Source organism: Asterias amurensis, chromosome 7, assembly GCF_032118995.1.
Source record: "Asterias amurensis chromosome 7, ASM3211899v1".
NCBI classification, from domain to species: Eukaryota; Metazoa; Echinodermata; class Asteroidea; order Forcipulatida; family Asteriidae; genus Asterias; species Asterias amurensis.
The window spans coordinates 18,497,872-18,523,040 of NC_092654.1; the positions used below are offsets into that span (position 1 = coordinate 18,497,872).

Here is a 25,169-nt window from a genome sequence, read left to right on the forward strand (position 1 = left end):
CGTTTTGTTTACCCGACGGGATTAACTACTTCATGGAGCCGGTGTGGGTTTTGTTCTTGTGAAACCAGAGATGATAAACCTGAGCTGAAAAGCACAATCACATTGAAAGAAATTCTAGCGCACAGCCAGGTCGACTATTATTTGCATTCATGTTGGCCTTTTGCCTTTTATTGGCAGTTATAAAGTGATTGTTCAATAGTCTGATTAGGTTTGGGTGATTTTCGGTGCAGGACGCCGGTCAGAGTCCACTCAATCAAACAGTAATAATAACTCCATCATTTTGCCGTAGAGCTCGTCGTGCGCCATGTGCGCAAGGGGAATATTGAATATTGGAAAACATACTTTTTTTTACTCCATGTCAGATATGTAGTAGATTGTGTACCCCCTCCCCCCCCCCCTCCCTTCCAAATATTCCCAAACATTAATACACTCTCTTCCTATTGTAGACAAGTTATACGAAACAAAACAAAAAAACAACGACGGAAACGAACAAAAACAGAAAAACCACCACCACCACCAACAACAACATCAACAACAAAACCACCTCTCAAAAGAGTTCCAGGAAATTCCAGAATACACCATTCCCCAAAATGATTATTTTGAATATACTTAGACTTTCCCGCCATGTTACAGTCCGTTCGCATAAAAGGAGGGGGACATCTATATAAAACAAAGCTTACAAATATAACTATTAAAAACTATAATTTTGAAGCGAAGTGCTGTCCGATTGAATTTTTATTCTCCATAAATTCCGGTGTCTACAATATTGTAACAATACGCATTGTCTACAGTGGTAACAATGCACGATGACTTATACTTACTAAATACTACACAAAGAGTACAGCGCATTCCTAATTCAAATTACAAACGAATACCCTGCTTCATTTAAAGCTTAGCCTACACTGCAAAAATATATTTTTAAATGCCAGGGTTTTTTCTCCGTAGTCTCAAATATTTCAGTAGAAAATACAAGGATATTTGGTTAATGTTCAATTATACAACCTTCGATTTAATCGTTTTGGGGTGGACAATTCAGTGGCGTGATTGTAGGTATTTAGTATAAGTCTGGTGTCCTTTCCAAACTTCAGAATTTTTCGAAATGGATATTTTCAGGCAGGACTGTTTTTTTCCTACTAACATGTTACAGTATATTCCAACATTGACAAACATGACAACTAAATATTGAATACATTTCAGACTGGGTCTTCCATTTCACAGATTACTTTTTCAACACTACCCCAAGTGCTTCTTGGGAATATGCTCAAATTTGGTCTTATTCTTGTGAATTGGATTTCCATTTTTCTTCCTCTCAAATGTAAAGTTGCTCTTGATTTCCCTAATGCCAGACATCTTTTTTAGAGTATTAGCGCACAGTGAATGCTCTACATCTTGTCAATTGTCATTTCAAGATGCATACACGAATACAAAGTACTGAAGATACAATTCAGTAATAAACTGAGATTTAAACAAAATGCAAGATTTAATTAACACTGCAAGGCAAACAAACAAAAACAAACAAATACCCTAACAAACAAATCCATATTATTTCATTTTTACAACTCCATCAGATTCCAAGCATGTAACTTTCAAAAAATTGTAATCACGAAATGAGCAAAAACAAAACAAAAGTTGTAAAAAATTAGCTTCAATGAACAAAATTGCATACACATAAGAGCAACAAAAATGGCGCACATTTTCTGCTATTCATAGCAACTGTCTGGAAAACGCCTGAAGAATTATCATAAACCATGTCAAAAGTATAAATACCTCGTCAATTCATTGTGAACAGGAAATATAAAACTGTCTTCTTCAGCTTACAAAATATCTCCCGTCAAAGAAAAATGAATAAAGCAGTAAAGATACTTCCCCTCCAATGACTAATAACATGAAAGCTTGGAGATAATACAGTCCTGTCTTTGAAGTACCATGGACAATTTTAACATGGGATTACCATGGTGATAGCTCATTGTAACGACTTGTGCGTACTTAAAGCATGAAACCTATCCAACTTTACAATACTTTACAATAGTTTATCAAGTGACAATAAATTCGAAGGTTGTTTTTTTCTTTTTAGTCAGGTAAAGAACAGTGTGTGAATCTTCACTTGAAATGTTGAATTCAGATTTCTTACCAAACCTTGATTTGGCAGTAGGCCAGGTTTGGTGTACAGGAATAGCTGCATTTTATTTCATTTTCAAAGTGACTAAAGTTAAAGTTCAACCAAAATATAAACAATTGCATGATAGAAAGACAACAACACACAAACAGAGCCTTGACAGAATCACATGACTTTGTTATACATGTATAGTGTGCAAGTAAAGAGTTTCTACAATGCACATGTCAAAACTCAAACTATTTATGACTAGTTTAAATAATTGTTATCGGAAAAAGGAGTACTACATCTGATGATAAATTACCTTCAAGAAATAATTCAGTCCATGACTGAACATTTTGTAGGTTCCTTTTTTAAAGAGAGCGAATCTTTTTGAAAGATAAATATAGTCGTCCACAACTGAATCTTTGAAAGAATCGTTTTCACTTCTACCGACACCCAAACCAATGCCTAAATTAAGATTTTACCCCCGATGAAATGTAAATTATGGTGCTGTGTGCATTCACACTCTTTTGCACTCGTTTGGTTTCTGAGTGACGTAAAAAATACATTTGTATGAGTACGTATTGCACAGCAGCAGCATGAACACTGTCTCCTTTTCATGTCACAGGGGGTAAATTATCTATCCACAATTTCTTGTTTACCGTCAATGAATATTGCATCATTATTCTTTTGAAAGAGTAAATTCATTTCTATCCATGTTAAAACATAATTATAACTATAAACCCTGTTTACCACAAACACAAAAACAAATCTTTTATAAAGATATTTGACATTTCAGCATTTGACTATGACCAAAGACCATTTAGAATCTACAGCAATCGGCTCAATTGCAAAGAACATATTTCTAAGGGTTAATATTAGACCATCCCTCTTCACTGCTTTTTTCAGGGATTCTTAGTATTCAGCCTCTATTTCAGTTTAAGAAAATTATACTTCTTCACATAAAAAGTAGAAAATAAATTCAAGGTTATTTTTGTTTGAACCACATTAATATTCTTCCCCACATATCGCTTTAAAACATAAACCTATCCGTCAGTATCTGGTATCTTCCAGAAAGTAAAAGCAAACCTAAAAAACATTCCAATACATCATTTGATGTCACTGCTTGCTTGGAAAATAACTGCACTGGTAGACATGGAGCAATGGTTGTCAGTGTGGCATGTGTGGTCAGAGAATACTCTCCCCCCCCCCCACCCCAAGGGACTCTGTGTCCTCAAAACAGTGAATTGTGTAGAAAATTCATACAATTGTTCGCGTCGTCTTTTGAATCGACTTCCTTCAGCCTATGTTAATTTACCATAGTGGGGAAACACGCACACACCGGGACAAAATCCCGAATGACACTTGAGCAATAATTGCTGGAATATTGGTTGTTGCAGTATGACAGTGATAACTGTGTAACATATGGGCACCTGCAGAAAGCGGTCGCCTGATGTGTGTTGAAATAAGGCGCCCATGTTTGCTATAAATTAACAAACCAGGGTTGCCAATTTGCTTACATACAATTGTTTAACGTGTGACCGGGAAGACACCCAAGCGCCACTCTACATAAGACTGTGATCGGAAAAGTAAATGAACAGAGCTGCCAACAAAGCCTTGTTGAACCACTGAGTGCTGTTACAGGAACCTCTAGTTCAATTCGGGTTTCAGTGCTTGGCAGAGTGCCTCGGCTTCTTGAAGTGAAACAGGGTCGTTGCGTCCAGCTTCCCAACATCTTTTAATGCCTCTGCAAAGAGCTTCACCACCTTCATGCAAGAGAAGAAATAATACAGAAGTTAGTTTTAGATGCATGTTACGTGTCAATCAAACTTGCACAATATCCCACAGGAGGTTGGCTCCACCAGTTTTCACTCTCAATTCTTGCCTATCGTGCGCCCTTTCTAATCTGATCACGTACAAGTGAAAGCGACATGGGTTTGACATGAAAGTTATACACATGCTGACGCTCTTGTTCACATTTGCGTAAAATATGTCCGTCTTAACATGGCAGCTTACTTAAAGCTTACTGTAGAAGAAACACTTATGGTTGTGCAAAATTTGTCAAATAAATTTTCTCACTGATAAAAGCCTTATAGTTCTTCATCATTATTCGGCCATCTTGATTTCATTAATTTAACTGTCCAGTACTCAAACCAGGGCTTCAAAGACAAATAGGCTGGTCCCAAAAATTAAATGGAAATTAGAATTAGACTTGTTATGAAATTTGAATTAGCTTTGTAACTGTGCGTCTACAGGGAACATTACCATACCTCAAAGTTTGTCATGAGGGGTACCCCTGAATCAAAGGCAGGGCTTCTAAGACAAATAGGCTGGTCCCAATGTATGAAATGAGAAGTAGAATTAGAGTTGTGACCGCTTTCAGGGAGCGCTACTTACCTCAAAGTTTGTCATGAGGGGTACCCCTGAATCAAAGGCAGGGCTTCTAAGACAAATAGGCTGGTCCCAATGTATGGAATGAGAATTAGAATTAGATTTGTGACCGTCTACAGGGAACGCTACTTACCTCAAAGTTTGTCATGAGGGGAACCCCTGAATCAATGTCAGGGCTGTAAATAAGAATAAGATTTGTGACCGTCTACAGGGAACGCTACTTACCTCAAAGTTTGTCATGAGGGGAATCCCTGAATCAATGGCACATCGTCTGATCAGGTAGTTGTCTTGGGTGTAGCGAGTGTTATTATTGGGTAGATTGATAACTAAATCAATCTCCTTACTCTGGATCAATCTGGTGGAAAAGCAAAAACAGTCATAAATAATAATAATAATAATAATAATAATTGTGGCTTCTTATATAGCGCACATGTCCGTCACTCAGTGACGCTCCTGGCGCTGTAACATACTGTATTTCCTGCAAGATGTGGGACTACGTTTTTGAATTATGAGACCTAATTCTGATAGCACCATGTAATGTTTTACAAGGTGCTGTGGCGCAATTTGCTGCCGATCGGACCAGGAACACCGGGGCGAACCCCTTCTCTTTACGATAAGTGCACTGGGTTCTTTTACTCGGTTACATAACACATGGGACCAACGGCTTAACGTCCCATCCGAAGGACGAAGCAATGGTGAAGTGTCTTGCTTAAGGACACAAGTGTCACGGCATGATAATTTATTTATGAGGCTGTTCTGTTGTCAGTTACAAAAAGCAGTGGTACATACACATTCTTCCTTCATCAACCACACATTATTGTTACATGCACTCTCTGGACATTCCGTTGTAATTGTGTAGTTAATAACAAGATTAAGTTTTGTATTCCACACAATTCCTAAGGACCCGACATAGTGTGGACATCTTGTGTGCTCGGGTCAACACTCTGTGGACATTCACACTCTGTGGACATTCCTTTGTGATTGTGAAGTTTAGACAAAGATTGTATGGATATGAGTAAGTTCACTCAATATCTCACAGGACCCACAAGTCGTGTGGACGACTTGTGTGCTCAGGTCAACACTCTGTGGACACTCCTCGTGATTGTGCAGTATAGACAAAGATTGTGTGGACATGAGTAAGTTCACTCAACATCTCACAGGACCCTACGTTGTATGGACGTCTTTTGTTCTCAGGTCCACACTTGGTATGTAGTGTTTGCCCGTACTTACTTGATTGCCGATGGAGCGTCTGTTTTCTCGTGTTGATCAGCAAGAGGCCAAGCCACGACTTCCGCTTTGATATTATGATTGTTCAAATACTCTGCCGTCTTCTCTGTGGCGAACAACTAAAATAAAATCCAACAAAAAGACATAATTATCAACTTGAAAACTATCTTGGCATAGCTTTCTTTTAAAGCCAGTCCAGCTCCTATGTCATCAGCCATTGGCTTTTAGCCCTGCTAGTGTATATATATTTCTCTCATAGCAACCCAGTCTGGTTTATTTTTCATGTTTTCTTATTAGCTGTTTGTCTTGTCTCCTTGTTTGTAGTTTGTCTGTCTGGGCTGTCTTCTACAAGACTTGGCTTAATCTGACAGCCTCATACTCTCCTTACTTTAATTTACATAGATTTCCCTCAATTCCTCTGTGCTTTTGATTCTTCTTATCTATGTCATATTTTGTACGTATGTTATACTTTGAGTAGAGTAGTATGAAATAAATGTTGACTTGAATGGAATTGTATATCAACTGGAGAAAAAAAAATCAAGTGCAAAGAATGTCCCACTTCAAAAAATGGAAGATACTTCAGCTATTCTACCTTGTAACCCATCCGGTGAAATTTATGGACTGTTGGCAAAATGACCGGTTGGAATTTCTTCTGCATCCCGATCAGGATGTTCTGTTTGGGAAGCTTGAAGCCTGTTGAAAGAAGAGCCTTCAAGAATGCTGCGTTTACAGTGGGTCCAAAACAGGCAACCTGCAGGTGTGAAAGAAAATGGGACTTGAGTGATCTTACTTCCAGGGTTCTGTATCGTTAAGCTGTAGAACATTAAATATTGGTCAGGAGATTTCTTTTTGAAGCGAATGATGAGTGAGACAGGCCTCAAAATAAGCCATGGCACCTACTGTTGTGCCCTGTGCTTTTGCTGTGGTGCCCTTTGCAAAGTTCCCAAAAAATACAAATTAATCTTTTTCTCATAGAGTGCCCCTTACCAGAGGAAACTTGCTGTGCCCCTTCAAATAAGTTCAAGCCCTGTGGTACCAGTTTCAACAACCTAAACTTCATGACTTTTGGCTGGCAGCATATTTCTGCAGTTTGTGTGCTTTAGCAAGTTTGTATGCTTACAAGCATTATGAAATGCATTCCAGGTGGTAGGTATTAAACCTACAAAGTGGTTATCGAAAAATCAAATCCTTTTTGTTGAAGTGGAGGAGAAAGGATTGAATTGAGTTTATAAAACTTATGAAGTGAAATTTTGGGTTTTTCCTACCTCCCCTGTCGAAGCCATCTCACACCTCAGCAACGGATCTGCATCCCTGAGACGTGGCCAAGAAAACATGGGTGCCTTAATGCCGACATAGCCCTGTGGGATAAATGGGTTGTCAAGCGAGGGCAGCATATTAGGGTCGAATGGCTCCTTCAGCATGACCTTTGTTGCTACATCGATGAAGTCACAGTTGATGGTTTTGGAGACGAATGGGAAAGACCTTGAGGCTCGTAGATTGCACTCGATTACCTTTAAACAAACAACAATACGAGGAAACTTTAAAGTCATACAGTCAAAGAGGCCTGCTTCAGCCCCATGTTAACAATTATTTTAAGAGACAACTTTCTTGATGAACCAGTGATGTAACAATTTGACATTTTCATAAGTATGCTCCAAGACTATACAGATTCAAATATTGGGTAACCATTCACTGTGGTTTCTGCTGTTAACGTCTTTGCAGTGGCTGGACTTCTAAAATAACGCTTACTCTGCAATGTTGTCGTTGCAGCCAACGGCCCTTGCGAAATCGCTCGATTCGAACCCGGCCATTGATTCAGTAAGGTTTATCTTCAGAACAGTCTTCCTGTGCATGTTCGCAAGGCTAGTTCTTTAAATTGTTTTAAGTCTCTTTTAAAAACTCGTTTGTTTGAAGCTTCTTGTTGTTATCTGCTTACTTGTAATCTATCTATCACTCAATGTATATTTTGTTGTTCTCTTTTTACATTAGGCGCTTTACAAATGTTTGTATTACTATTAATATTATTTATAATTATTATTATTCTTCTATTTGAAGTGGTGTCCTCAGTCAATGATGTTACCGCTGAGTTGTCCCCAGATCTCCCTGTCCCTTATTATATTAGAAATATTCATGTATTCAATGAGTTTCTTCCACACTGCTTCATTTGAAATTCCTTGCCTGCATTCTGCTTTCCTGCTGCCTTTAATCCGTCCCACTAGGGTAATGGGAATGGGTTTCTTTTAACCTAAGTCTCCACTTTCTTTTTCTCTTTTCTTTTGTGAAACCCACACTTGAGTGGCCTTTAGAGCCGGGCGACTTCCATCTAAACAAATTGTTTGTAATGTTTATATACAATTTAAAAAAACACCGACTGGTTTGAGGCGTAACTAAAGAAAAAAAATATTGTAGTGGAGTTTCCACCAACCATCCCTCAAAACCACTTCACTCCTCTATCAAGAAACATCAACCATTTCTTACCATGATCTCGTTATCCTTGGCCAAGAACTGACTGTTGAATGGTCCAGAGATGTTGAACTTCTTGGCTATCTTAGCCGTGGCATCCTTGATCTGAAGAAAGATTAAAACATTGCTCATTAAACCATTACAGACAGACAAGCGCAGACACAACTATTATTATTATTAGATTTGGTAAGGAATACCTCTTAAAGTAATCTTCATCACTGTAGCTCGCAAGCCCGAGGACACCTGTTAACAATGATGATTGCTATGTGAACCAGAAACACTTGGGTCAACCCCTACTCTTCCACGAAAAGGTTTCTGGGTTCATTTAAGTGCACCACCATTCCTAGTACATGGGATCTACGGCTTAATTTCCCCACCGAAAGCAATTTTTGGGTAAAGTATCTTGTTCAAGGAAACAAGTGCCAAGACAAGAACTCGAACCAAGACTCTGCTTATCAGAAACACCAGAACTTGAGTCGGGTGCTCTTATACTGCGCGGCCATGACACACTGCTTGAACATTCATGCTCTTTGACTCAGCATGATCATACAATTGAACAACCATTGTACAACCTACCAAGTCTCACTCTATCTCAAATTGTTTTAGTTCAAATAAAACATTACTTATTTTCCCACATCACAATAATCACATATTTCTGAGAATGAGTTTATTTTTGATCCTACCTTTTTGATAACTTCTTTGCTGATGGTCTGAGGTGGTAGAATGAGAGTAGCATCACCGGAATGTACCCCAGCGTTCTCTACATGCTCCGTAATGGCATGAGCAACAACCTGAAAGAAACACAACACATTAATGTTTTCCCGAGTATATATTGAGTCAATTTGTAGGAGTTTGACCTGTAGCTCAATCCATGGCTCAACACACTGACCATACCAAACTGATCTTCAGTTGTCTATATGAAATAGTTTCTTTCACCTATCACCATTTTTCTTTTCACATTTAAGCCTGAACTATAATTTCTCTCTTCAAGTTGAAATTCTCTTTACCTTGCCATCCTGAGGCACAACTAATATTTACCTCAATGGCATGAGCTGTACAAATTCTCTTTACCTTTTTCCCTTTTTCTCTTCACCTTTTCACCCTGAACTCCAATTTCTATTTATGCTTTGATCCTGAGCCACAATTTGTTTACCCAACTGGCCTGAGTTGCAATCTTCACCTTTGCAGCTGTGAACTCCAATTTCTCTTAACCTTCCTGTCCTGAGCTACAATTTTTTTTCTCCACATTAGCTCTGACCTAAATTTCTCTTTACCTTTCCGTCCTGAGCCACGGCGTCCATTTCAATTTCACGGGCATTCTCAACAAACTTTGTGATGACGACAGGATGCTCCTGAGATACCCTCGCAGCTGCAGCAAGGAAGCTCTTTAGATCCTCCGGACCATAAGCAACATTCATTGCTGACCCACTGTTGGGAGAAATGACAATTCCAATTCCAATTCATAAGTTAGACACTTGTCCTACATGAACCAAGAGAGCTTTCAATTTAAAGAAATTTTTAAAGGGGGGGGGCTACGTAAAAAAATGTTAATATTCCTTATAACCCGTGACTCATTCCACTCATTCCACAGTACATTCTCTTGACAAATCTCCTCAGAATTCTGTGCATTTTCTTTTCTTCTGATATTTTTTTTAACACCCATCCATATAATCTATACACCGAAGAACAAAGTAATGCCTCAAATGAACCAGATATTTCAGATCAAACGTTTCCAACATCAGAAGTTTTCAATGGCTTTTTCTGGTATGTTTTATACTTAAGACTCACCTTAAGACGAATGACGGTCGTAGTAAACATGGATAGCCAACACTTGCTGCAAATTCAAGGGCTTCATCCTAATGAAAGATAACATTATTAAACGATATTAATTTGTTACAAACTTAATCTGACTACCTTTGATACAGCTTAACGGGGAACTTTGGGACGCTAGGTGGCAGCAGACTTACCAGGTAAAATCCATTGTTCTTGGTTATGCGCACATGCTCAGAACTACGTAATCAATGGAAATTTACCTGGTAAGTCTGCTGCCACCTAGCGCTCAAAAGTTTCCCATTGCATCATGTTTCCAAAGTTGAATCTGTTACCAAGAATAACCTCAGGTCGAGTAGTTAATCCTCGACTGCATGCAGGCCAGGTATTTTAGCCTTGGGCCAATAAACTGATGCATAGACAAGTCCGGTGGTCTTGTATTTTTTAATTGACGAAAAAAAATCCACTGTGTAACAATACCTTAAATATCTTTCAATTGTGTCGAGTACTGAAGCATGACAAAATTAAAGAAATATTTTCCTAGTGCTTGCTCAAATAAAAACAGTTAACAGTTAAATATTAAACTGTGTGGAAAAATCTCTCATTACATTTTGGTCTTGTAAAATAAATGCTGGTCCAGTAAATATTGTGACTTACAAACCCTGTGGTCTTGAGCCCTGACCCTTATACTATAAAACTCACCAATGAGGAGAGTGCCCTCCATGGCGCCTGATCAACATTAATCTCATCCATGATGGCCGAAAAGATTGACCTACAGAAATATAATCAAAGTCAAAACAAATAGAAACAAACATTGCCAAATAAGGACAGTCTTCTCTAACAGACAGTGTAATCCTTTTCAAACACAGGCTATTATAGATTATAAGAGGCAAAGACATGATTTGAGTGGTGGGCTAATTTTAGTATCGAACCACTCACTTGTGCATTTCTTTGGTTTCATTTAGGGGCAGGGGGCAAGAGGGAACACAAGGGTTCTCTGCTTATGACAGAGGTCTGAAAACCTGTGATTACTTCGCCTGAACAATTGCCTGTGCTTTTAAATATATTTTTTATGTGCTATTTGTCTTATTTAACTTGTATTTTATCAGTGTAAATTGTTTCCTATGTTGTTGGTTTAGTACTGTTGCTTTTGACTCTTTTTAATATTGTAAAGCGCTCAGTGACTGGTTTGATGTTTGGCGCTGTATAAATCTTGCTTATTAATATTATTACCGGGCAACCTCGGTTGTCTAGAATATGCCTGTGATGTTATTACACAGGACCCGGGAAAGTACTGAGTATACAGTGCTAACACACATCGGTGTATGGGTAAAAACCAAAAATAATACTCTTTATCCCCGAAGCAAATTTAACATCTATTAAATATTATTATTATTAACCACCATCAAAGGACTATAAGATGTCCTTACTTGAGTAAACCCAAGTAAAGACAAAGTTTCATAAGTCAAGGAGGAACATAACATACCTCTCTTCTGCGGCATTGATCATTAAGGGACTGGTGCCTAAGATGTTGACTCCGTCGTTGTAGAGAGGGAGGGCTAGATTGTTTGGAATCTGACCTCCTACTGATACGATGACCCCACTACTTTGCTGTAATCAAAATAACAAGTTGGACAAAATTTACTTTGGCAAAGCAGACGATTCCACAACAGCAGGAGTGAAAGACTATTTTTGTTTTTCTTCTTTTTAGGTTAGACATGCTGCTCTGATGATGACAAGTTGGGATCTGTGGTTTCTTTCCCTGCCTTTTACCTCTGTGGACCACGATTCGAATCCCAGCTTGACTGGAGCATGAGGGTGGTAGGAGTTTTCAGTCCCAACTTGAGCGGGTGAGTTTTCCCCTATTTTAGCTTTTCCTTCCACATCTAAAACTTAACTTGTGATTGTTCGTTTACTATTCATCATGTAGGAGTGTCACTTAGTGACGGACATGTGCGCATTATGAAAAGCCACAATTATTATTATTATTGTTATTATTTGGCTGACCATGCCAACCCTCGCGTTTCGTTATACCTCTTGATTGTAGATGTCTAGCACCCTTTCTCTCGACAGTTCCTCAAAGTACAACCTATCGCACTCGTCAAAGTCTGTACTGACAGTCTCAGGGTTGTGGTTGACTACTATGGTCTTGTGCCCCATCTCCCTTAGGGAACGGATGCAGGATACTGCACACCAGTCAAACTCCACACTACTTCCTGAAAGTAGGATGAAATAAAGAGAAGAATTTCTCTTGCTGAATACCTTTATTTCTGAGAAACAGTTGCACAAGGAGTTGGGTATACATTTTTTTGTCAATACATAACGAAGAAGGGTTTAGAGCAAAATTGAAGAAAATGTATTGAAATTTGTTTGGAAGAATAATTTAAGAACAGAAGAAACAAATTTGGCAGCAACGGAAAAGTAATAAGTGACAACGGGCCAGGTGGAAATACTTTTCACTCAAGAAACTCAAGAATAACAGAACAGAAACATTCAATTTGACAGCACTGCAAGCACTGCTACACACATACACACTCTCTCTTTCTCTAGTCAAACGTGGTCGGAATCATGTGAAGATTTTCCCATTCTTGTTTATCCCTCATTAAGCTTGGGCGATCAGTTGGAAGCACCCGGATGTCCATGGCAACTACATCTGTATAGCCAAGCTTTTGTCTTCCCCTATTCCTCCTTCCATGTGTTGGTGACCAGGTGATAAGCTGAGAGACAGTTTATTTGTTGTATTTTATTGGATAATTTTGGTTCATTGCCATACAGTTCTGTACTTGTCATATGTTGACTCAAGTGTACATTGAAGAATTTTCACAAAATGTTTGTGTAGCACCCATACAGTTTCTCTTCAAGTTCCCTTCGTGACTGTCGATATATCTGAGCCAAACACACAGAAACAAGTCTAACTTGGAAGGGTACATAAAGTAGGCTTGAGAACTTACCTATATGGTATGGTCCACACCCAAGAACCATTGTGCTCCTGTCAGTGAAGCTGACATCATGTTCCTAAAAAGAAATACAGTCCAAAGGAGAAACATTTCATTAAGAATTCACATAAAGCTTCATTTTTATAAATAATCTATAAAAAAAAAGTCACAATTGTCACTTACCAACATAGGGCAATCTTCCACATTTTAAAAACAAATCATGCCCTTTCTGGAAATTACTTTGCTGCGCCTAATTTTAATCTCCGACATGCTCTGGCTGGACAAATTCCTCCTTGTTAGGTGCATGTGCATTGTTAGGTGCATGTGTGAAAATGCAGTGTCTTTCTAAGAAGGAACTAATTTTAAAAAAGCACAATAGTGTGGTAATTGAAGTACAGAATGATATAGCTTAGCAGAAAAGGGTTTACCAGCCCAACTGTGTAAAACTTGCCCTACTGTGAGCTGTGACTCGCTAACTTTTAGCTTAGCGAAGAACTAACAACTTGTTAGCACATTTAAAGCAATGAATACTAAAGTACCTGGTAAGAACCAGAGTTGGCAGCAATTAATGTTTTGCAAGTCCAAGTCATATGGTCTAGTCACAAGTCAAATCCCAAGCAAGTCATAGTTGGTCACCAAGTCAAGTCACAAGATATTTGGTCCAAACACAAGTCAGGGCCCAATTTCATAGAGCTGCTTAAGCACAAAATTTGCTTAAGCTAAAAAAAATCCTTGCTTAGTAAAATCAGATTACCGACCAAGACTCCACTTAATTGTTATGCTACAAAAAGTAAACAACAGCTAAATACCAGTCACAGCAAGCAATGTATATGGCATGAAATTTTAGCCAGTAACATGTGTAAAATAAGCCAGCTATTTTCGTGCTTAAGCAATTTTTTTGCTTAAGAAGCTCTATGAAATTGGCCCCAGGTCACAAGTAATTTTTGTGCAAGTCCAAGTCAAGTCACAGGTCAATGCTGAAAGTTACAAGTCAAGCCACAAGACTTGAGTCAACAACTCTGATAAGAACTAACCATTCCGTTGTATGAGCAATACAGGTAGTTGGTTCTGGCTGGGTACTCAGCAGCCATTGTGTCAATCTAGGAGAGAAAACAAGAATAACATAAAATGTAACTTCAATAATTCATAATTAACCATTCTTATAGCGCATATCACTGTGAGGTCCTGTCAGTTTCAATTTCACTGTCAGCTTTTTCCTACAAGGTATATGTGGAGCCACGTGTTTGAAGTATGAGACCAATTTCCTTTTTTTAGCACCATGTAATGATTTACAAGGTGCTGTGGCGCAATATGCAGCCAATCAAACCAGGAACACCGGGGCAGACCCCTTCTTCTAAAAATTAGTGCACTGGGTTCTTTTACGTGCATTTACAACACACAGGACCTACAACTTTACGTTCCATCCGAAGGAGGCAGCTGTGGTTAAGTGTATTAAGGACACAAGTGTCACGACTAGGACTCCAACCCACAGTCTGCTGATCAGAAACACAGGAGTTTGAGTTTGATGCTCTTATCCGCTCGGCAACGCCACAAATGTATACTTCATGATGATGCCTGGTATAGAAAGATAAGACGTGGTATCAACCAGACCTTGTTTTTCGGCTTCAAGTACTCACCTGTTTCACCCAGGGTTTGACGTCATGTTGTTGCCGCAGATCTCGGACGTCTGTCTCGTCGATATTCAGTCTGTTTCCGATTTGCAGGTCGGAGAAACCGGCTTTCTTGGCATTCAAGAGCGTCTCAGAAGAAATGGTTTGCCTGGATGTACCAATTCAAATAAATTCCTTTAAGTAGGATGGATAGCACCCTGGTACTTTCAAAGGTCTGGATGATATAAGGCCCTCAAATTCCTTGATGCTAGGACTTCCAAGATTCTTGACACTTTTTGACATTTAAAAACTGAAGAATTTGGCACTGGTCCTGGGCTTTGAAGACCAATCTCCCTAAACTTCCAGAGCTTTACATTTCATAACTTTCATAGAGTCTAAATGACATCACTGCAAATTTTTGAATGAGGATATATATTCTCAACGCTCTTATAATTAGAGCCAAACGAGAAGAGAGAAGACAATGAAGAAATTTCAGAGGAAAACCCAGAGAATTATTCCAGGGAAAACCCATGCAGTCAATCCACATAGTGCCTCCGGAGGGATTCGAACTGGGGTCCCAGAGGTGGAAGGCGAGGCAAGACACCACTGCACTAACCCCACAACCTTGACCAAATGAAGGTTTCGGTCATGTGTCTTCCATGGTCTTGAGATTTAGGCCCCATGAACCTCACAGGCTCTACATATCAGACAATTCTTTACACACCAACACAAACGCAAAATAAGAGTGCCCTACACACCTGCAGGGAACATTGGTTATTCTTTGAAAACTTACAAAGGCTCCATCTCTGGTTTGTCTACTTACTGGTCCAGTTTTTTTAACCTCACATCAATATCGGTGACTCGTTTGAGTTTGTGAAGGAACCATTTATCAATGGCCGTCAAATCATGAATCTCATCTACTGTATAGCCGTCATGAAGAGCCTGTAAATGTTTCATAGGGGAAAAAAAATAACTTTACTCTAAAACAAAAAAACTCCATCACATGCATCTCATAATTATGTTATTTTTAAGAACAGGTTTGCGCTAACACCATGCAAAAAAATCCTCTTTTTTTAATATGTGTGGTTATGAAAAGAACTGATGCTCAACATTTTTAACAGTATGTTGTGTCTAACAAGCTCCGTCTTTCATCATGTATTATTTCATGCTTGTAAAGATGTACACATTTATCCACCCATGTTCCTCTTGTCACTGTTCCTATTATCAGCGAGTTTCTTTAGACAACCAACCCACATGCCACTTCAGTATTTTGAGGCAAACTCATGCTATACAGAGTTATATTAGTGGCTTCTTATATAGCCCTCAAATCAGTCACTCGGTGACACTCATGGATTCTAATTCATAATCTTGTAATCTGTGACACTGAACAATCGTTTACACAAATACAATGATTGGAAAGTTTAGCATGGGTTACTATACTATTGTGTGCATATCTTGTGGGATTTTATCTTGGAGTATACACCATCTCTTGGAGTCACATTGTTATGTTGTCATTTAGCCTTTGAGAAAGACTCTGCTAGGGTCGAAAGGTCGCACCATTAACTATTTTTTTATTACCAAAAAAGGGTCGAAATGGTTGACGCGTATTGTGCAGAGGTAAATTCTGCATCAAGCAAGGGAGTAAAAGGCGAGTTTATATGTTGCACAGTTCCGTTACCTTGGCAATGATGTGAACTCTATGGCTAGAGGGAACTCTCATCTCTTCCTCCAAGTTCGTCGGGAAAGATTTTCCCAGCGGCATGGTTGGGGAGAAACCGTCGATGGAGGGATGTGTCATCCGTAGTGCTTTCTGAAAACTCTCCTCAAATGTACGACCGATTGCCATGACCTACAATGTAATGGATAAACAAATCGTGAAATATATCATGATATATCTGTGGTATCATATATCTTGCTATTCTTATTAATTGACCATTGTTAGTTGCATCATGATGCAACCTGCTCTCTAATCCTACCCTTTCATGTTTCCCTGCATTGTTGTCGAACAATACATTTACCACTTTCATGGTCCAGTAACCCATCCTTTCATTCTAAACATCCTTTGTCCTCGCCACTTCACTACTATTGGTTCATAGCCACCAATATTGTCTCTGAAATAGAAACTTTGATTGGCTGTTATTTTCCCGCTTCTTTCTGGATCCTTCCCTTAATCCTTTTCCCCCTCTCTTTTTCTATAAATGGATATATGTATTTGTTTGTACTTGTTTATGCCTCTGAAGAAGGTCCAGTTTGGATCGAAAGCCAAGGCCATCCACCGTACTCATTATATATCTGTAGTATTAACAGCAAGAATGCTTTATCGTGAGCCTGTGAAAACTTGAGCAGGGGATCACGTTGGCGCACACTGGTTTGCGTGGGTTTCTCCCATGGGGGTTTTCCTCCGATGTTTAAAACTGATCATTGGCATGAAACATGCTGTTGGATATGTAATAAATAAATTAAAAATTATTAAGTACTCAGGAGCTGGGTTTGTTGAAAAACCAACATCAGGGTAAACTTTCCTTCAAACTTGACAAATCTAGTTTAAAAAACTGAGGCAACCTATCACAAAGGACACTTTTCAGGAAATATCCAAACACTTCTAATTTATGAAACCCTAATATATGTTCCTATTATTACAGAGCGCTTTGATCTTTCTTGTAAAAGTGCTTTATAAGAAATAAACTGTCATCATCATTATTATTAACATGGCATTTTTTTTTTCTCCAAAACTAGCATGAAATCTGTGATGTGAATTTCTCATTTCCTCACCTCTCCCACACTCTTCATCCCGCTACCGATGATGTTAGACGTCTCATGGAATCGATCCAGGTCCCAGCGGGGGATCTTAGTGACGATGTAGTCCAGACTGGGCTCGAAACACGCAGTGGTCGACTCGGTGGTCGAATTGCGTATCTCGGGCAGCGGTATCCCTAATGCTAACTTGGCTGCTATGAATGCCAACGGATACCTGCATGAAATGTTCAGAAAATAAGCTCATTGCAAGGTTCTACCTTCAAGAAGATGACTCCATGCTCGTAAGTAATGTTTGAAGCTTTGCATGGTGTGGATAAATAGGAAGAAACAAGAAATAGTAAACTTGCGGTTACAACCACGTGTAAATCTCTTTTGTGGGAGTGTTGGCTCTGAAAAGAGCCAAGTGGTCTTGACGTTTCAAACAGTATAGTGTGCGCGTCTTCAGGAGAAAATACTCCATGCTCAGTATGTAGTATTTCTTGCTTTGCAGTAGGATATTTTCTTTTGAATCTAGTGTTATAAACATAGTGTATGGACTATTCCACAATAAGGGGTAAACACATCAAAAATATTTGACAGAAGAATTACGTTTTAAAATATTTTTGCCAACTTCTTTATTTTAGTTATCTCACTTGAAGACAACACAAATCGAAAGAAAACCAAGTCAACACAAATGTAACCTAGCTACCAAATATGATAGAAACAAACCAATAAACAAAAAAGTGAACCAATTTATACCCTGTTGCCTTTGAAGCCAAGGCAGAGCTACGAGACAGCCTAGCGTTGACTTCAATAATGCAGTACTCCAACGAGGCTGGGTGAAGAGCATATTGAATGTTACACTCCCCTACAATGCCGAGGTGACGTACAACCTTCAGCGCAGTCTCTCGTAGCATGTGGTATTCCTGATTGGATAATGTCTGGCTGGGAGCTACCACAATGGAGTCACCTAATTGATGTGATAAAAAACAAGCAACAGAAAACCTTTATTCAAAACAAAATTCACAGGCCTTGAACTTTGCTCTTGAAGGGGCACAGTAACTTTCCTGTGGTAAGGTGCACTTCTATGAGGAAAATGTCATTTTGTATTGGAACTTTGCAAAGGGCACCAACGAAAAACACAGGACACCCAGAGTACAGGGCACCACGGCAATTGCTGTATTTAAATACCAAGCCAGTGAGTGGCAAGGAGGAACAGGTGACCAGCACCTCTACTGAACAGAATAATAATAATAATAACCAATTTTTATAAAGCGCTTATTACACACCCGAAGGGCGTCTCAAAGCACTTCCAACATTATTATCCCTGGTCACCAGGCCACAAGTGTCACGACTCCCAAACCCACACTCCCTTGAACAGGTCAGAGAGATTGAATTTGGTGGCTTAGTTGCTCTCAATACCTCGGCCACGGCAACTCACTGGGTAGTACCATTTACCTGTATGTACACCTAGCGGATCAAAGTTCTCCATGTTGCAGACTGTGACACAGTTATTAGCTGCATCCCTGACAACCTCGTACTCAACCTCCTTCCACCCCAGCAGTGATTTCTCAATCAGTAGTTGAGTTGATAACGCAAGAGCCTGTCAAAACCAACCAAGACACAGTTTAGAAACAAATCGTTGTACAATGGAGTTGCGCGCTTTAATTTGAAACCATTCTACTGGCTGAACATTAATTTAGTATCGTCCACTGTGGTTTTGAATGAAAGATAAACTATGCAAGCCTGTGGTGAGTGCATCAATCGTATACCTAATCTCTTGCATAATTTGGTGTTTTATTTCCATGGTTTTTTAGTATTTTTGTACCTTTCGTGAGGAGTTGTTTTGAATACAAAATGACAAAAAAGTTTGTGGTTTCAATAACAGATGCAAATATTTCACAAAATCACAAGATGAAAATGCTGAATAGTGACATTTTCTCAATAATCGTTCAAATAAATCTACTCCGTGGTAGTAGAATAACACAATTCTCTAAAGAACAAACTGGGGCTGAAACAGGGTTATCCCTTTAACAGTCCATATGGATGTAGGCTTGAGTATCATTAGTCCGAAGCCCGGTTGGTAGAGCAGAAAGCATTACCTCCCCATTTTTATGTTTGCTTAAGTGTCACGACCAGGATTCGAACCCCCACTCTGCTGATCAAACATCACAGTTTGAATCCGGTGCTCTTAACCGCTCGGCAACGACGTGCCAAAATATAATAATCATTTACTTGATCAGCATCTTCAACAACTTCTCACCTGAGTAGCAATCTGTGTGAGTTTCTCCTTGTTTTCAGCGACCCCTGACCCCAGTCCACCTAGAGCATAAGCCGCCCTCACCATGACTGGATAGGAGATTTTCTCAGCAGCCTCTAAAGCCCCTTCAACCTAAAAAAGAAAGTCATAAACTTTTTTTAAACACATAGTTTTCTGACTGTGTGTGACTAGTTTCCGAAGGAACAGATCTTTCATAAAGTTATGGGAGACAGTTACTATTATTGGCTTCTTATATACGACTCATATCCGTCACTCGGTGACACTCAAGGTGCTTTAACATTCAAGGTATGTGGGACTAGTTATTGTTATTTTATTAGTTACTAACATTATTTTTACGCTTTGTTTTATTTTTTCCAGGTTTCTCAGAATAGATGGCATTGTCAGAATGGAGTGTCTTCCCCTAAAACCTATGAAGTGAGAAGCACAAGGTAAAGCCATATGGTTTTTTTTACCACACTAACCAATGAAACCAAATCAAAGTTTTGAAGAAGAAAAATAAGGTGCATATTTACATTGTGTATAGAGATATTAACTCACCGTTTCCACGGCTACACTGGGTGCAATCTTCTCTCCGATCTCCTTCAATTTGTCGTTGAATGTCTGCCTGTCCTCCGTTGCCATGACGGACTCGATTGGAGTTCCTAGAACCTGTCCATTATGAATGATCACGGTTAAGAATGTAGCACATCTTATTGGGTACATAAGTCCAACCTCAAACATGACTGAGCCCACATCATTCATATTGTCATACAGACAAGCAGAAACATTGATAAATGTTCAATTTGTGTCGTATGCGTAGAGCTCTTTTCTGAACATTGTATAAAACATGTTACACGAATGGGTTATGATCGTCATTTTCCAAAAGACCATGAGACTTATACTTCTCTGTGATGAGAATTTGATAAACTCCAAAAGGTTTTAATTATTTACCTTGACACCGTACTCCTCAAAGATTCCTTGCTTATATAACTCCACGCCGCAATTGAGCGCTGTCTGACCTCCCATGGACAGCAAGATCCCGTCCGGTTTCTCTCGTTTGATCACGTCGATGACGTACTCTGGAGTGATAGGAACGAAGTAGACATTGTCTGCCTGTTTCTCTCCATACTCGTTGGTCTGGACGGACGCAATGTTTGGGTTCATCAAAACTGTTTGGATATGCTCTTCCTGAGTTGCATAAAAGGCAAATGTCGCCAATGGTTAAACAGCGTCTTTACAGGCCTGGAATGGATTTCACAAAGAGTTAAGACTAAGTCTTATCTTGAGTTAGGACAAGTCACTCATCCTAACTTAGGACTAGCGTTAAGTTTGTAATAACTCCTTAAGAGTCCTAGGACTAATCCCAAGTAAGGACCATCTTTGTGAAGATGACCCCTGGAGTTATACAGTGGGTACTTGTTGGTCTGAACTGACACTTTCTTTGGATTCATCAGGACAGTTAAGATATGTTCTTCCTGAGTTGCATCTTAAAGTTTACAGACCTGGAACTACACGGAGGCCCTGGACTCTCTTGCCCCTGGTTTTGACCTTGGTGCCCCTTCCAAATTTTCCCTTAGGCTTCAAGATTTTCCAGTGGAAGTGGCCTTTTGCAAAGTGAAAATGGCCCTTGCCTTGAGAATCATTTGAACTGGAGAATGTTGTTGATACTTTACCTTGAGAGCTTTGATGGCCTGAGAACCAGCGTAGTCAAACTCCCCAGCTTGTCCAATGGATAAGCCCCCAGAGCCTAGAACCAATACCTTGGATACCTACAGATAGACAAAATATACAAAATGTGGAAAAGAGATATTTAAAAAACACAACATTTTTGCAAACGAGGCAAGACGAGCCAAATTTGTTTCTAGCTTCAAATGCTATTTTAATAGTGATGCGATATGTAGTTAGTGACTGGTTTGTTGTATAACTTTTTTAGCTTTTTCAAGTGTTTTTTATATGTAATGTACTTTTTAGACCAATTCTTATTTTTATTTTAAGTTATTGTACAGTAATGTCTTGTATTTTCTTAAACTCAGGATAAGGAATTTCATATTTTTAATGAAGAATAATAACTAAATGAATGAATGAATTAATTAATCAATTGGTAAAAACGCAATTGGTATTACTTACTTTCAATCTTTCTGGCACTGGGAATGATGGACTAATGGCAGATTTGATGTCACTTTGACCGGTCTTAACAAGCTCCATGAAGGTATCGAACAAAAACTAGACAGGAAAGAAAAAACAGAAACATTATTTTTGTTCATACCCGCTGCTAATTATAGGATTCAAACTTGATTATATACACACGGCACTCTCAGTGGTCAAGCAGTTAAGACATCTGCTCTAAAATATTGGAGTCATTTGGTGCGAAATCTCACCCGAGCAGCATGGATTTGTTTTCCCGCAAGATTTGGAAGGCGCCGAGTACACAGTGCTTATCACACAATAGGTGTACGGGTAAAATAAAAGCAGCAAAACTTATCGTTATCCCTGATTTACATTATTACATCAACTAAACAGAAATGTTCTTCATATTTCCAATACACAAGGGATATTTACAAAACTGCTTGTCCAGTGAGTTTGGGATCATAAACATTTCTCAGTTTGCAGCAATGTTGTAGAAACACTTGTCATGTTTACATGTAATCTGATGAGAATATAATCCCAAAACTTTTTGATTACTCCACGACCCAGGTCACATCCCCTGAATGTTCAAAAGCCCCATTGCATCTTTTTAAAACAATTCCATGTTCCAATACCCACCCTACCGGGAAAAAAAGGTGATCATCCTACCCCGACCCTAACCCATATTTAATACATGTGTACTTAGCACTAATGTAGAGTGCATTGATATGGTTATTGTGAGTAGCGCTATATGAAAATTTGTTATTATTATTATGAATATTATTTTAAATACTCACCTCTGTATCTGTAGGACCTCCTTTGTGTTCTGGATGAAACTGCGCAGTGAATATAGGCTTTGACTCATGCATAATGCCCTGAAGATAAATTCAATTATGTACAGTTACAATTTTGAAGATGTTGTAAAGATCAGACAGAAAGTGCCTTTCTCCTTTCTCAGGATTGTATTTAATTTATTCATAATGTGCATTCTCCCTCGGGACTTTAAAGGAAAGGTTTCTTCCAACGCAACTCAGAAGTACACGTGTAACTTTTTTTTTAAAGTTTGACTTGACTTAGAGTGTGCTGTCAGGTTGGTGTAGCGGTGTCTTTCCTCCCCTTCCACCTCTAGGTCCCCAAATCAGATCCCACCACCGGGCACTATGTGGATTGGCTTTTCAGTCCCTAACTAACTGCACTGGTTTTCCCTGGAATAATTCTCTGGGTTTTTCTCGCACAACTAACCCAATGGGGGTTCTTGGCTATGTATAGTGACTACGTTCACTTTTCTGAGAGTCCTTGGCTTTACAACTATAACTAATAAATAAAATAAATGAAATGAAACCCCCAATTTGTAGGACCTACATGTACTAACCTCGTTACTATGGTCATTTGCATTGACAAAGATTGGCTTCCATTCCTTGGGTAGAGTCTTCTCGTCAATGGCATAGCCGTGATTCTGCGACGTGATGAAGGCCTGCCCGTTGATCATGTTCAATACTGGCTGATTGTGTCCTCTGAAAATGACGGGTGGGAAGGTTGTCAGAACGGTTGTTATGGTGACAGATGATAATAATAATAGTAATAACTAGTTCTTACATGTATATGGCACATTTCATAATAATGTACCAATGCGCATAACACTAGTACCCTAGTCATTGTGCCAACAACATTTCTGTAATCTTTCTCAGCTCTGAACCCTGGGAAATATACAGCCTAGTACTGTCATGGCGCTGCACTGGCTTTTTCAAAAACAATACCAACTTCTAACCTCACAGGTACCCATTTATAATACCCCTGGGTGAAGAGAGAAGCAATTGTAGGACACAAGTGTCATAACCGGGATTCAAACCCATACCCCGATGACTAAACCACCACAACTTTCATTCGGTGCTCTAAACTGCTCGGCCATGACACCCTACAAATGAATTGGTTTGTGCAGTTGCCAATGTATTAACTCACCTAATACCAAGGGCAAGTAGGTACGATTAAACCCAAGCACTAATCCATCTCACATGTTTGTCCCAAGAAAGACAGATAAAAACACACCAAGACGAATGAACAAGTTGAAAGATAGTCAATGTTTGTAACTCACCGATTACCAAGGGCTAGTTTATAAGAATTTGCTCCCGCTGCTAATGCAGTCAACTGGTTGCCCATACAGATTCCAAATACCGGCTTTGGATTGTCCTCGTCTATGACCTACGAAGACAAACAAAAATCAATTTCTAACTGTAAAATTCAAAAATAATTAGTGGCCTGCTGTATCAGCCCTCTAGCAGAGTCTCGAAGGCTAAATGACAACACAACAAACATGAACAAGTAACTAATTGTAACATAAGCAGTGAAGTGGAAATACATGAATAGAGAGAGAGTCAGAAAGCACACAGAAAAAAGCAGTGAGTGGGTAAACATTGAATAGACCAATATCATGGTGCAGCCATCTTGAATTTCTCCCATTGATATTAGTGTTACCAAACCGAGGCTGGAAGAACGAAATAGTCTGGGTAATAATTGCAAAAGGATTAATAGCATTCATTATTGTTATTGGATATGAGGAACATGACCAAGATGGAGGCAGGGGGATTGGACAGAAGGGGGGCAAATATTGTTCCTTTCCTGAAAGCCAACATTGTCAGCAAACTGTACCTTTTTAAGATTAGCAATGGCTTCGTATGCGAGGGCGGGATCACCGGGTCCGTTGGATAAGAAGAGGCCATCATATGTGTCCTGGGAAATATCGTAGTTCCATGGAACCAAGTGCACCTCAGCTCCTCTCTGAGTGGGCATAAAACAAAAAAGAATTGTACAAATATTCATTACACATTAACAGATCAAATACACCAGTTAAAAACTCATACCATTTAAACTGACGAGTGAGTTCTTTTTCAGACGACTTTGATTCATGCACCGTCACATTAATCCGGAGGTTGCTGGTTCAAATCCAGCTCTAGTCAGATCTTCATTGTTCAACCCCAAATTATTAACAACAAATACTGACAAATAAGTGATTTTGAACAGAATTCTGGAATCAAGAAAACATGGTAAATCTCATTTTTGGCGCCTGAGTGGATACAAATTCAAATGAACTTAAACAAACAATCATTGTCTCCAATCCATACCTTAACCAAACTGCGGATGATATTGTTCTTGATGCCGTAGTCCACGGCGATGACCTTGTAGGGGTTCCCTTTGCCGAAGACTTGAGTATCGATGGTTGAAACCTCCGCCATGAGATTCCTCAGATTAGGATCCACAAACTCAATCGGCTGATCGTCAAATTCAATCTTGCCCAGGATTGTACCCTTCAGAACAAAAGGAGTTGTTTGACACAAAAAGTTATAAATGTTAGCTCTGAATTGGAAATTTGTCATGGCCTAGCGGTTAAAAGCACCCGACTCAAGCTTTGGTGTTTTGATCAGCACAGTTTGGGTTTGAGTCCCAGTCATGACACCTGTGTTCTTAGGCAAGAAACTTAACCATAAAGCTGTGTCCTTCGTATGGGACGTAAAGTCAGTGGTCTCGGGTGTTGTGTAATGCACGTAAAAGAGCTCAGTGCA

General features: G+C 39.2%; 1 protein-coding gene across 1 annotated transcript in view; it reads right to left on the reverse strand.

Moving 5' to 3' along the window:
- Positions 1-723: 723 nt before the first annotated feature.
- Positions 724-25,169, reverse strand: part of LOC139939518 (carbamoyl-phosphate synthase [ammonia], mitochondrial-like) — a 32,848-nt gene continuing 8,402 nt past the window's right edge. The window contains exons 5-34 of the mRNA XM_071935485.1: positions 24,732-24,914; positions 24,259-24,387; positions 23,705-23,811; positions 22,985-23,126; positions 22,410-22,487; positions 21,616-21,711; positions 21,162-21,257; positions 20,440-20,676; positions 20,047-20,157; positions 19,492-19,620; positions 18,687-18,831; positions 17,988-18,198; positions 17,265-17,463; positions 16,171-16,341; positions 15,316-15,434; positions 14,520-14,661; positions 13,917-13,982; positions 12,898-12,961; positions 11,981-12,162; positions 11,433-11,557; positions 10,649-10,718; positions 9,965-10,032; positions 9,451-9,604; positions 8,860-8,967; positions 8,192-8,281; positions 6,979-7,224; positions 6,306-6,464; positions 5,717-5,832; positions 4,712-4,841; positions 724-3,861 (exon numbers count right to left, since the gene is read on the reverse strand). Of these exons, the coding sequence (XP_071791586.1) occupies positions 3,763-3,861; positions 4,712-4,841; positions 5,717-5,832; positions 6,306-6,464; positions 6,979-7,224; positions 8,192-8,281; positions 8,860-8,967; positions 9,451-9,604; positions 9,965-10,032; positions 10,649-10,718; positions 11,433-11,557; positions 11,981-12,162; positions 12,898-12,961; positions 13,917-13,982; positions 14,520-14,661; positions 15,316-15,434; positions 16,171-16,341; positions 17,265-17,463; positions 17,988-18,198; positions 18,687-18,831; positions 19,492-19,620; positions 20,047-20,157; positions 20,440-20,676; positions 21,162-21,257; positions 21,616-21,711; positions 22,410-22,487; positions 22,985-23,126; positions 23,705-23,811; positions 24,259-24,387; positions 24,732-24,914 (3,972 nt within the window). The 3' untranslated portion in view covers positions 724-3,762. The remainder of the gene's footprint in view (positions 3,862-4,711; positions 4,842-5,716; positions 5,833-6,305; positions 6,465-6,978; positions 7,225-8,191; positions 8,282-8,859; positions 8,968-9,450; positions 9,605-9,964; positions 10,033-10,648; positions 10,719-11,432; positions 11,558-11,980; positions 12,163-12,897; positions 12,962-13,916; positions 13,983-14,519; positions 14,662-15,315; positions 15,435-16,170; positions 16,342-17,264; positions 17,464-17,987; positions 18,199-18,686; positions 18,832-19,491; positions 19,621-20,046; positions 20,158-20,439; positions 20,677-21,161; positions 21,258-21,615; positions 21,712-22,409; positions 22,488-22,984; positions 23,127-23,704; positions 23,812-24,258; positions 24,388-24,731; positions 24,915-25,169) is intronic.